Source organism: Staurois parvus, unplaced genomic scaffold, assembly GCF_062004578.1.
Source record: "Staurois parvus isolate SC_StPar_1 unplaced genomic scaffold, SC_StPar_1.0 ptg003601l, whole genome shotgun sequence".
NCBI classification, from domain to species: Eukaryota; Metazoa; Chordata; class Amphibia; order Anura; family Ranidae; genus Staurois; species Staurois parvus.
In genome coordinates, this window is record NW_028321397.1 from 1149550 (window position 1) to 1163092 (window position 13543).

The 13543-nt window shown below is 43.8% G+C and overlaps 1 protein-coding gene across 3 annotated transcripts in view; it reads left to right on the plus strand.

Moving 5' to 3' along the window:
* The window catches only part of ANKRD27 (ankyrin repeat domain 27), a 106181-nt gene that overhangs the window by 39625 nt on the left and 53013 nt on the right, over positions 1-13543 (plus strand). For all 3 annotated transcript variants that reach the window (XM_089667831.1, XM_089667828.1, XM_089667829.1), the window contains exons 3-4: positions 6588-6698; positions 10217-10373. In XM_089667831.1, coding sequence (XP_089523957.1) covers positions 6588-6698; positions 10217-10373 — 268 coding nt within the window. The remainder of the gene's footprint in view (positions 1-6587; positions 6699-10216; positions 10374-13543) is intronic.

The window sequence follows — 13543 nt, forward strand, 5'->3', positions numbered from 1 at the left end:
TTAATCTCCTCTTCTCAAGAGAAAATAAATTCAGTTCCTCTAATCTTTCCTCATAGCTGATCTCCTCCATGCCTCTTATCAGTTTAGTTGCCCTTCTCTGTACTTTCTCCAGTTCCCCAATGTTCTTTCTGTGAATTGGTGCCCAAAACGTCTGGGTGTATATATTATATTGCCAAACGTATTGGGCTACCTGCCTTTACACACACATGAACTTTAATGGCATCCCAGTCTTAAGCCGGCCATACATGGATCGAATTTTGAAAGAATTTTCTTTCGAAAATCTTTTCTAAGAATTTTCGTTCAAATTTCGCACCATTAGTGGGTCACAGAAACGGCCGATTTTCGTGTGACCATCAAATTTGAGTGATTAGGCATGTTGGAAATTTTTTGAAAAACAAACAAATTTTGAATCAATGATGGGAGAATCGTACAAGAAATATGTGACCTCAAAAGAAAATTCTTGGCCATGAAAATTCTTTTCTGTAGCAACATGAGGAAAAATTGAAGGATTGGTTGGTGGAATTTCGAAATCAATGGTGGCACCATCGCATTACAAAATGCATAAAATTTCCTATTTTCTAAAGAAAATGCGTTCAAAATTTGACCCATGTATGGCCTGCATTAGTCCGTAGGGTTCAGTATTGAGTTGGCCCCACCCTTTGCAGCTATAACAGCTTCAACTCTTCTGGGAAGGCCGTCCACAAGGTTTAGGAGGGTGTCTATGGGAAGGTTGGACCATTCTTCCAGAAGCACATTTCTCAGGTCAGGCACTGATGTCGGGGGAGGAGGCCTGGATCACAGTCTCCGCTCTGATTCATCCCAAAGGTGTTCTATGGGGTTGAGGTCAGGACTCTGTGCAGGCCAGTCAAGATCCTCCACCCCAAACTGGCTCCTCCATGTCTTTATGGACCTTGCTTTGTGCACTGGTGTGCAGTCATGTTGGAACAGGAAGGGGCCATCCCCAAACTCTTCCCACAAAGTTGGGAGCATGAAATTGTCCAAAATGTCTTGGTATGCTGACGCCTTAAGGAGGATCCGGATTGCTCTGTGCAAACCGCTGCACAGAGCAGGTAAGTATAACATGTTTGTTTTTCAAATTGCCTTTAAGGCTTTGACCTTGGCAAGTCATCAGTGTCAGCCGCATTCCGTCTTGTGTTTAATCTTGTGACTCTTCAATAGACAGAAGACTGAGCATGTCCCTGTTCTACTTTAAGGAGAAAATGCGTCTTCACGCCTGTTCTCGAGAGTGTTTTTTTTTTTTTCTTTTAATGTGACACTGATGACAATAAATTATATCTATACTGAGAACTTAATTATTTGTATTGCCGGTTCAAATCCTTCTTGTGTCACTGGCCCAACCTCCCTGCCATTTATATCCAGCCTTTCTTGATCATTTATGTCAGTGCCGTGCCAAAATTCCGAACCTTTTGCAAGTCAGCTGACGGCAGAAATTGCTCCTAATTTGCAAAGCCTAATCTTCTATTTGCTTCTGTCAGTGCGACTGCGAGGCTAATGGGCATGAAATGATCTCATTTCTCGCTCTATTAGACTCAAAGGAGGACTTCAAACAGATTGAATAGAAAAGTTCTGGTGTTTTATATGATATTTAGAATTATGAGTTTGAAATGATCTGATATTGTTTCATAGAGGAAAGTGTACACTTTGTATTCGGAGGAAGCTTAAAACTAAAAAAAAATTTATTTTTTTTTAACATGGAATTCTGGAAAATATTTTTTGGGACGTGCCCAAGTTTATTGGTTTAAGATAGTGGAATATCTTGGATATGTTATAGTTGTGCCTGAAAGCTGAACCCTGTGCACAAATACTTTCAATAAAATATATTCTTCAGTAGTCACAAAGGATAATAAAGTACTTTGTGTGCACTGGATACTTTTACAAACCCAGATATGACCTTGTAAAAGTATCAGTGATGTCATCACTATGCTCTACATAGCCTGTGCAGAGAGCAGACCTGTGGAAGGGACCCAACAAGCTCCACCCAAAACAGGCTGCTTGTTGAAAACTACAGTAGTAGGTGGAGATGAGACCAGTCACCCTGCACAAGAAGAGGTAGCAACAGTGAGCGGTCTTTATTACAGGAAGTCTCTCAGTGGATTACTGCACAGATCTGGAAGAAATACACAAAGCTCACCGAGATTTAAGAAGAATACACATGGCTCTTGTGTCTAGACCAGGGGTAGGCAACCTGCGGCTCTCCAGCTGTTGCAGGACTACAAATTCCATCATGCCTCTGCATGTCATAGCTGTAACTGTCAGTTTTGTAATGTTGCAATGCCTCATGGGAAATGTAGTTCCACAACAGCTAGAGAGCCGCAGGTTGCCTACCCCTGGTCTAGACAATGGGGTTGATTAACTAAAACCGGAGCACTCGGAATCTGGTGCAGCTGTGCACGGCGGCCACTCAGCTTCTAACTTCAGCTTGTTCAGTTAAACTTTGGCTATAGAACCTGGAAGCTGCTTGGTTTCTATGCAGAGCTGCACCAGATTTGAACTCTTCAATTTAAGTGAATAACCCCCAAAGTATGATGATCCCAAAGTTAAAGCGGAGTTCCAGCTGAAAAAAAAAAGTCAGCCGCTACAAAAATTGTAGCTGCTGACTTTTAAAATACACTTACCTGTCCCCCGGTCCAGCGGTGTCCTCACCACCGCTGGTTTCACTGGCCATCTTCTCTCCCTGTCGCCGGCATCTTTAGTGTGGGCACCCAGATGTGACATCTTGCGGCTTCACAGCTGGGTGCCCACTGAGCATACGCAAGAAGCGCTTTTTTGTGAATGGCCCCGTAGTCTTTTGGGACCTGTCACGTGTAATTTTTGTTTCAATATAGATTCTCAGTTTAGTTTTCTTAGAGTCCCATTGGGACTTTTTTCTTTCTTCTTCCTATCACGAATTAATACATCACTAGTACTTCATAGTTATGTTCACCATGGATCCCTTGAGTGGATCATTTCACTGTAATTTTGTTGTGTGAGTGATTGTATACTGTATTTTGTTTCACTGTATGTTCACTGGTGGCGTACTTAAGTCACGTCTTTTTTTTGGTGGATGTGAGTCATTAGACCATGCTTGGATGATTTATATCAGTTTGTGTGCATTCTATTCTATTCACAGAGTTCTTTTATATTGGTTATGCTACAATATTTATTTGTATTCATCTGTATATCTGTAGACTATTGAGTTAAGCTAGTGTAGGAAGTAGTGTAGAACTGGGGTAGTACTTCACCAATTTACTTCTTAATTTATACATTTTCCATTTGGCATATGGATGGGTGTTAGCAGCCCCCCACCTGCTATTAGTTTATTGTGAGTAGTGCAGGAGACCCTTATTGATTAATAAGCCTATCGACATCTAATCTGAAATACATATGATGTAGTTGCACTTCAACTATAATTAAAGTGATTGTAAAGGTTCTTTTTTTCTAAATACCAAACATGTTATATTTACCTGTTCTGTGTAATGGTTTTGCACAGATCTGCCCCATTCCTCCTCTTCTGCAGTCCACTACAGGCACTTTGGGCTCCTCCTCTTCTCTGTGTGCCATCATAGAAATCCGCTTCCTAAGGTAGCACATGTGTGGGCTTGATCCCAAACTGCACTGTGTGCCTCTATTGACACACACAGTGCAGCTCAGCTCCACCGCCCTGCTCCCTCATCATCACATTTGACTGACAGCAGCATGAGCCAATGGTTTCACTGAGTTCCCACTGAGGAAAGAGAGAGTGAGCAGAGCCACTACTCTTGGGCACTGGGTTCCCACTAAGGAAAGCGAGCAGAGCCACTGCTCTTGGTCACTTAGTTCCCACTGAGGAAAGAGAGAGCAGAGCCACTACTCTTGGGCACTGAGTTCCCACTGAGGAAAGAGAGCAGAACCCCTACTCCTGGGCACTGAGTTCCCACTGAGGAAAGAGAGCAGATCCACTACTCTTGGGCACTGAGTTCCCACTGAGGAAAGAGAGCAGATCCACTACTCTTGGGCACTGAGTTCCCACTGAGGAAAGAGAGCAGAGCCACTACTCCTGGGCACTGAGTTCCCACTAAGTAAAGAGAGCAGAACCACTACTCTTGGGCACTGAGTTCCCACTGAGGAAAGAGAGCAGAACCACTACTCTTGGGCACTGAGTTCCCACTGAGGAAAGAGAGCAGAGCCACTACTCGTGGGCACTGAGTTCCCACTAAGTAAAGAGAGCAGAGCCACTACTCTTGGGCACTGAGTTCCCACTGAGGAAAGAGAGCAGAGCCACTACTCTTGGGCACTGAGTTCCCACTGAAGAAAGAGAGCAGAGCCACTACTCTTGGGCACTGAGTTCCCACTAAGTAAAGAGAGCAGATCCACTACTCTTGGGCACTGAGTTCCCACTGAGGAAAGAGAGCAGAGCCACTACTCTTGGGCACTGAGTTCCCACTGAGGAAAGAGAGAAAGCAGAGCCACTACTCTTGGGCACATCGCTGGATTGAGATCAGACTCAGGTAAGTATTTAGGGGGGGGGCTGCACATGAAAGGTGTTTTACCTCAATGCAGAGAATGCCTTTAAAACCATTTTTTTCCTCCTTTTGTAAGCAGAAGCGCTGCAACTTGAAAAATTAAAAATTGCTGCTTTTGCTGCAAAGCTCACCTTCTCAATGGTGCTGTCCCCCACAGCAATCCAGTGCCAGTCCTCTTCTAGATTGAAACACCCTAGTTCCTGTGAGCCCAGGGTGTCATGGACCTACCCCTCTGGGGGCTTGTCAGCACTGCTCTTTGGGCACGCAGTACAGTAATGCAGAGAACGGTACTGATGTCACCAGTCAGTGATAATCTGCATAACTGAGAACTGTTCAGCAGCAAAGAGGAGGTGGAGAGGCTGTTTTGTGTCACTCGACCAGCCAAAGAACTGAAAAAGAGAACTATAGGAAAAGTTATCAAAACATACAGCCAGTTGGCCTCCAGGTAGAAAAAGGGGAAGGACTTGGTGGCAATGGGTTGCGTTGGAGTTAGGCTTTTTCTTTAATTTGACTTTTATTTAGGTAACACAGATAAGTTGCTTCTAACAGTCAGAAACACCCATCAACATTGGCATGAAAATAACATTCTTAATGAGGGGTGGACATTTTATACAAAGGAAAGGCCATCACTAATGAATTGGAAGAAAAAAGATGTAGGGTAGGGGGTGTCAAACTGAATTTCATTGCAGGCCCCATCAGCATTATGGTTGTAAGACTAGATGTTCAGAGCACTCCACTCCTCCTTACATCAGAAGTCAAGAGTCCCAACCTTCCCTTATATCACAGTGTGCCCCCCTTACCTTGCGCTGCTCTCGGGAAAAAGCTGGGGCAGAGCTGGGAAGCAGAAAGTGCAGGGTCTGGAGGAGCACATGAGGAGGGCTGGAATCTGCTTAATGCTGGGGGAGGCGGAAATGGGGGGTGTAACGGAACCGGACTGAGATTGCACTAGGGTATTTCCATTAGCCTCCTGCTTCCCTGTCCGAACACAGATCCACGGACACCACCGCTGACCATACAAGACGAAACAGCACCAGACTTGTATTAAAACAGTAAATGGACTGCTTTATTTTAACACAGACACAAGATATATACATTCAAGGGAACAACCCCCCCCCTCCCTGCATAAGGACACAGGGTGGGGCAAACCAAATCTAGCAACAAGAGACATCAGCAGACACCCCCCCACCAAGCCAATACACAAAACACATACATCCCATAATAGTTTTCTCCCAAGCAAGACACAATAGAACAATGGGAGCACATGGCAGTAAACAATGAACAACCCCCACACCCCACCTATACATGTTTACACAATATTAGGACATTTCACCCTGTGCCCCTAACATGCACAGGGTGACTTACACATAATAGGGATATGGGGAGCTGAGACAGGGGTCTCCCCACCTCTCCAAAGGGGGCTGTGTTCCATGGGCCCTCCACCCAAAGTGACTCCCATCACAGGGGGTATAGCAGCTGCACAGAGAGGTGCAGTATCTGTAGGAGGAGGTCTGTCCTCCTCTCTGCTGCCTAAATGCTGAGATGGGGGAGGGCAGAGACAAGCCTCTCCATGGCTGCACAGACAAGCGCAGGATCTGGCGGAGGAGTTCTGTCATCCTATCTGCTACCGACTGCTCAGACAAGGTGGGGGTGGAGATGAGGGGGTGCCGCATCTGCAGGAGAGGTGTGCGGATCACTTGAAATGGCCTGGCAGGCTGGATTCGGCCTACGGGCCTTGTGTTTGACACGTGATGTGGAGGACTGTATGTTAAGACAAAGTTCTTCCCATTGCAATACCAACAAAGAGGAGATAAATCTAAAATAAGAGGAATGAGGAAGAAGGGAAACAAGTTGGGTGGTTTGAGTAGGATACTAACCTAGTAGAACATAATAGGGAGGGGGTCTCTGCAGCAGAGCAATGAATGCAATGTCTAGCATAGGCAGTTCAACTTGCAAAAGCCTATGTGCGGTCAAAAAAACTATTTGTTGGGAATGGTCTTTAATAGTCCTGTACTATTGGAATTTCCATGTGAAAATCCTATTGTCTTGTGTCTGTTCCACGGCTTGTCTCCTTTCTTGTTCCTGCAGGTTTTGGTGCCTTGTAAGGGGAGTATAACGAACAGTTCCTTCTCCAGCAGCTACTTTGAGTCCTTCATTCTTAAACCCAACGAAGGAGCCTTTCTGACTGAGGATGGAAAGGTGAGGACATCTTACAAATTTTGCTGGTAGTTGTTACAATGGTTTTCCAGATCTCTTCTCTGATTCTGGACCTTTACCTATGTTGTTAGTGATGCAGCACCTTCGGACAATGCGAATGATAAACAAGCGTTTTGACACTCCTTCAAGTTCTCAGGTTTTATTGCCTTTTTAGATGATTATCTGCTTGGGTTTTATACCACAATTCAGATGCATACTAGAGATTAATTGATCCCCTTGAAAATTGGGATGTTGGATTATGATCCTCTGTGTTGGGCAGGGACTGATGGGAATGGTTGAAGTTGAACCCGGGCACAAAAAGTTTTTTATTTAAATATATTCCTTGCTTACCAAAAAGGATATAAATCCACTTTGTGTTCACCAAATGCCTTTATATTATCCAGATATTCCATTGCAAAAGTAGCAGTTACATATTCAATGTGCTGTGTATAGCTTGTGCAGAAAGCAGAGATGTAGGCGGGGCCCAGCAGACTCCGCCCGCTACAGGCTGCCTGCGGAAAACCACAGGAGGAGGTGGAGACGAGACCAGTCATCCTGTACAAGGAGAGAGAGCAGCAGTGAGCGGTCTTTATTACAGGAAGGGGCGGAGACAAGACCAGTCACCCTGCACAAGGAGAGAGAGCAGCAGTGAGCGGTCTTTATTACAGGAAGGGGTGGAGACAAGCCCAGTCACCCCGCACAAAGAGAGAGCAGCAGTGAGTGGTCTTTATTACAGGAAGTCTCACACTGGATGACTGCACAGATCTGGAAGAAATACACAAAGCTCACCGAGATTCAAGGAAGAAGGCACATGACTCTGTACACATGACTCTTGTATTTAGACAATATCTGCTATTCCCGGAGTTCAGGTTTAAAGCTCCCCGTAAGCATATGACTGTGTACATGGTCTTTTGTTTTCCTTAGAACCGATCAAGTCAGTCAAAATGCTAAAGAAGCTTGAAGCAGCTTTGAGGGAGAACAAATGCACCCCTGAAGGAGTATAAATGGAACGCCAAACTGATCTGAAAAGCAAGGAAATACGAGGTGTGACCATTTTATTCCTGGAATGGACTCTAGAAGAATGCTTGTGCAGGAGCATTGTTGTGGAGAATCCACTTTTCAGGCCAGGGTTCCAGTCTTTTCTCCTGATCAGATTCAGATAACCTTTTCAGAATTTCCAAGTAACAATGCTGGTTGACCGTTGTACCATGTTCTGTGAACTCATAAAGAACTATTAAAAAAAAAAACACACCAGCATGAGTGTACGACGGTTTGCACTCTGTCCACATTTGAATCCATCCTTTGCATTTCTGGCTGCCCACTTCTTGCATCATCATGAACATCTTCCTTCTCCTCCTTAAACTGCTAATTCCATTCAAAAACACTTGATTTCTTCATAGAAAAACAGTAAGCACCTGCCTGGAGTTTTCATGTTTTCCCTGTGGCTGTGTGGGTTTCCTGCACACACTTCAAAGACATGCTGGTAGGTTAACTGGCTCCTAGATAAATTGTCCCTAGTATGTGTATGTATGAATGTGAGTTAGAGACCTTAGATTGTACGCCCCTTGAGGGTCAGGGACTGATGTGAATGTACAATATATATATAGGGCAGCACAGTGGCTAAATGGTTAGCACTTCCACCTGGCAGTACTAGGGTCGCTGGTTCAAATCCCGACGACTGCACCACCTGCCTGGAGTTTGCATGTTCTCCCTGTGCCTGCGTGGGTTTCCTCTGGGTACTCCGGTTTCCTCCCACTCTCCAAAGACATGGAGACAGACAATAAATAAGTCTATTGTAACAGCTAAAGTTTCATTCGAACTTTTGCCAATTTTCAAGCAAAATTTGATGTCAATTCACTGCTCCAGATTCCTGTCGCCAATTTTCCTTCAACAGCGTAACGCACACACGTTTTATTTCTTCTTCTATTCCGTAAAGACTGTGTCACCTGGTCAGCGACCCAGGCGAGGGCTCATTAGAACATGTCGGAACATGCTTGAGTGTGAATGGCTGTGGGACTCCCCACCATAGGGCTGCGCAGGAATTGTCACGCTTCGTACCTCTGAAATGCACCTCATCCACATATGATGGCTTGACGACTTACTGTTGTAATGTAGGCTTACTCTTGTGCAATTTTCACTTGCCAGAGGCACTTCCCGCCCTAGGGTGACAACACTCGTTAGCAGTGTTGTCACAGTAGACGTGTTCATGCACTGTGTGTCTGCATGTTTGGCAAAGCTGCCTCTTCTTCTTCCTCTTCCTCCTTCCTTCCTCCTCCCTCCTTCCTTCCTCTTCTTTCTTCCTTCCTCTTCTTTCTTCCTTCCTCTTCTTTCTTCCTTCCTCTTCTTTCTTCCTTCCTCTTCTTTCTTCCTTCCTCTTTTTCTTTCTTCCTTCCTCTTTTTCTTTCTTCCTTCCTCTTTTTCTTTCTTCCTTCCTCTTTTTCTTTCTTCCTTCCTCTTTTTCTTTCTTCCTTCCTCTTCTTTCTTCCTTCCTCTCCTTTCTTCCTTCCTCTCCTTTCTTCCTTCCTCTCCTTTCTTCCTTCCTCTCCTTTCTTCCTTCCTCTTCTTTCTTCCTTCCTCTTCTTTCTTCCTTCCTCTTCTTTCTTCCTTCCTCTTCTTTCTTCCTTCCTCTTCTTTCTTCCTTCCTCTCCTTTCTTCCTTCCTCTTCTTTCTTCCTTCCTCTTCTTTCTTCCTTCCTTCCTCTTCTTTCTTCCTTCCTCTCCTTTCTTCCTTCCTCTCCTTTCTTCCTTCCTCTCCTTTCTTCCTTCCTCTCCTTTCTTCCTTCCTCTCCTTTCTTCCTTCCTCTCCTTTCTTCCTTCCTCTTCTTTCATCCTTCCTCTCCTTTCTTCTCCTCCTTCCTTTTTTTTTTTTTTATTCTTTAGTGGAACTAAAGTCCACTTTGTAAGTTGTACCTGCTGCAGGCAAGCCTATAATAAGGCTTGCCTGTAGGTACTGTGAATATCTCCTAAACTTGCACTGTTTACATAGAAACATAGAAAAGTGACGGCAGAGTGTCTGCCCATTTTTTTTTTTCTTCTTCTTAAAGGAGATATTCACACAGCATGCAGCCGATGTTTCGCTCTGAAGGGATGGCACAGTGTCAGACCTTCAGAGCGCTGTATCACAGCCGAGGGTTCCCTTGCATGCGCGGGAGTGACATCATCATGGCTACGGCCATTCATACTGCCAGATCCCGTGAACCCAGAAGGAAGACTGGGTGAAGATTGCAGCTCTGGAGAGCCGTGACAGTGCGCCGCTGGGGTGCTCAGTGTACAGGTAAGTCTGTGATAATGTACTAGTGTGCTGTGCATACAGGTACATTATGACCTAAACCTGCAGGGGGCCCATTATTTTTTTTTTCTTTTTTCAGGCAGTTTAATACCACTTTAATTAACTATTACTATCTTCAAATAAAAGTCCCACTTACTATATCTCATATACAAATGCAGAATCCGTTCAGCAGCTGGGATTTTCGTGGCACTGAAATCCAGAAATAACTTTGAAGCCTTTCTTGTGTTTTGCAGGAGATTGTTATTCAGGGCACCCAGGTTAAGCTGGGCACCGGTTTTGCCTTCTCTCTCTCCATACCCATTCTGTTTGAGGAGACCTTCTACAATGATAAGGAGGAGAGCTTCAGCGTCCTGTGTATTGCCCGGTCACTAGAAAAAGAGGAGAATCCAGGTAATTATTTCTTCCACTTTCCCAATAAGATGTGTCTAGATTGTCTTCCTACAACTAATAAAGCACAACCTGATAATATGGCATTGCTAAACCTCTGTATTGCTGAGCTTTCTAATGCTGGGTACACACAGGTAGCTTTTTTGTTCAACCCACTGGGCTGAGCAAAAAACAAACAGGACAGATAGCTGTACCAACACAAGTGATGTTGGTGTGGCGATCTCTCCCCACCCCTGTGCATTTGTTATCTGACAGGGGAACTTAATAAATCAAGTGCAACCAGCCTGCCCATATGTTGATCAAAATTTGGCTGGTCCCTACTGAACCGGCCGAATTGTGATCCATGTATGGCTAGCTTAAAGGATAATTTCACATTTTGGACAAAAATAATAAATGCAAATTTTTTTGCAGGTAAAAAAATGCGCGTTTTATTATTTTTGTCTAGAGGAGCCTGGAAAGCATTGCACCAGTGATCAGTAGATCGCTGGTGCCATGCAAGTCTCCTGCAGACCTGTCAGAATATCGGCTTGCCGTACCGGATGTATGAGCAAGCAGATATTCTGACAGGAAGCTGTAATCAACCACAATGGCCCTCCACAGTGCCGTGGTAGTTCATTGCAAGCTACAAGCCGACAGGCGCTAAGGCTGTCGGGACTTGTAGTTCATTCACGGAAGTCCGTGAATGAATGATGCGGACGTGTGGGCGGAGCCCCACACGTCCGTGCTGTTTCCAAATTTGACAGATAGTACGGGGAGAAGTCTCCCCGTACTACCGTGTTTCCCCGAAAATAAGACCGTGTCTTATATTAATTGTAGGTGAAAAAAATGCACTAGGGCTTATTTTCAGGTAGGTCTTATTTTTATTGACGTCTCCACAAGCTCCACAAACAGGTAAGTTTTAAAGCCACCCCCTCTCTCTCTCTGCCTTCTCTCTCTTTACGCTCTTTCCCCCCCACCTCTCTCTCTCCCTCCTACCTACTACATGAAGCTGCAGTGCTGTCACCAGGGTTGGGGGATTACATACTTACCTGCTGCATACTCTGCCCACCCCTCCAGCACTCCGACTTCAGCCCCCGTGGCAGGGATGTGGACCCGCCCCTCTGCTGAAACTCCGAGGAGGAGAGGTGTCCGAAGTGCCTGCCTCACTGTCTGTCCCCTCAATGCCTGCTTATTTCAGAAGCGGCACATACTGGGACGGACTGAGCCTCTCATGGGGCCCTGCAGTGACCCCGGCTCCTCGGGCAGTGCCGGAATGGTCAGTCCGCCCCTGGTGGAGGTAGGTCATATTTTCGGGGGAGGGCTTATATTAGCAGTACATCAAAAAGTACCGCTAGGTCTTACTTTCGGGGAAACACGGGATCTGTCAGAGGAAGTGGGCGGCTGCAGCTATGGGAACATGTTCCATCCTAAAAATGTGTGGAACATGTAACATCTTTTTTTTGTGATGTGCCTTTGATTTTTTTCTTTTGTGAGCATACTACTTTTATTCAATAAATCTAATTTTTAGAAGGTAATGCACTAGGCCCATGTGCCCTCTGTTTCTCTGCACACTGGGGGCCAAATGTAGCTGCATGGGGAAAGGTGAGTACCTCCTAGATTGTAAGCTCCCAGGATCAGGGCCCTCCTATCGCTCTTGTATTGAACTGTATTGTTGCTGTAATTTCTCCCGTTATATTGTAAAGTGCTGAGCAAACTGTTGGCGCTATATAAATCCTGTATAATAATAATAATACATGCTGCTGGGGAGGGACAAGTTCAGCGACCCTTTAAGTTTTGCTCTGCATGGGCCATGCATCTTTGCCAGCAGCTTGCAGTCTTGAAGTTGTTTTTTGTACTGTATAGCACAGGAAGTAGAATGAGCAGACATGCCCAAATTCATAGCTCCTGATCAGGGTGGATAAAAATCAATGATTTAAAAAAAAAAAATCAAAAAAATCTGATTTTTTTTTTTTTATTTAAATCGGATTTTTTTTTAAATAAAATGCTTTTTGAGGAAAATATATTACCATCCAAAGGTTATTCCATCATGAAATAAAGATTAGTTTAATTATGTAGAATAAGGCTGTATATGTTTAATTGTTTTGGTAAATAAATTCCATGAATCCATTCACAATGTCATGCTCTTCCAGAGGTTTTTGTAAGATTATTGGGCAGTTTCTCTCCCTACAAGATATTATCACAGATGCTCGGTTTACTTTTGCAGTTCTCAAAACTGAATTTGACTCAGCGGAGATCACATGCCTCTTCTTCACAGCAAAAATGTTATAACATGAACAGAGTTAAGAAAAAGACCTTCATCCTAACTTCTACAAACCTATGAATACAGAATCAGCCCCTTCAGTGCTAAGTTTCAAGAAGTTCAGTGAATAGAATAGAAACAATATTTTTCTGATTGTTTGGAGTGGAATAGATCTGCACAAGAAGAAAGTGAAACTAAGTGTGAGGAGGAAGGGGCTGACAGTCTAAGTTTCTTAAAATATATATATTTTGTTTATCCAAATTAGTTAAACATGGATGTTTGTTTAAGCAAATCACATATGCTGGAATGTTATTGTTTCAGTTGAATAAATCTATTTAAATTGTTATTATTAAGGTAATGATTATTTTTCTCCTTCCTAAGTACAACAGAAAAGTTGTCCAAATATGAATGATTAAACTGGGGATAAAAAAAACTAATATGAAAAGTTGTTATTCTAAAAATCTTCATCTACTTTCATATTAAAGTTATACCAGCAAGAATTAGTCTTTATGTAGAAAACTAGGATTTAAATCAAGCCTTACTGACTAGTGATTTAAATCAGTTTGATTTAAATCAAATCCACCCTGCTCCTGATGAAGATAAATCCGGGCATTGAGTCTCTATCCTGGGACTAACTTGTCACACGAGGCAGGGAATTATAGCTTCTATCAGAGGTTAAGTACGTTAGTATTTTGTAATGGCTCATCTAGCGAAAATGTTATTCACTAGGTGTAGTTTGGCCTTAGGTTTATCATAGACACATGTAAGGAAGGAGAGGGGCAAGGATGGTTGTCTCATGGAGGAAATGGATATTTGTCATGTATTGTTAAAAGTATATCCATCCGAGTCTCGTATTGTTTGGAAACATAAAATACAAATATGTGCAGTATATGTGAGTATTGTAAAGATTGTTGCTGCCTCACTGCAACAGTAT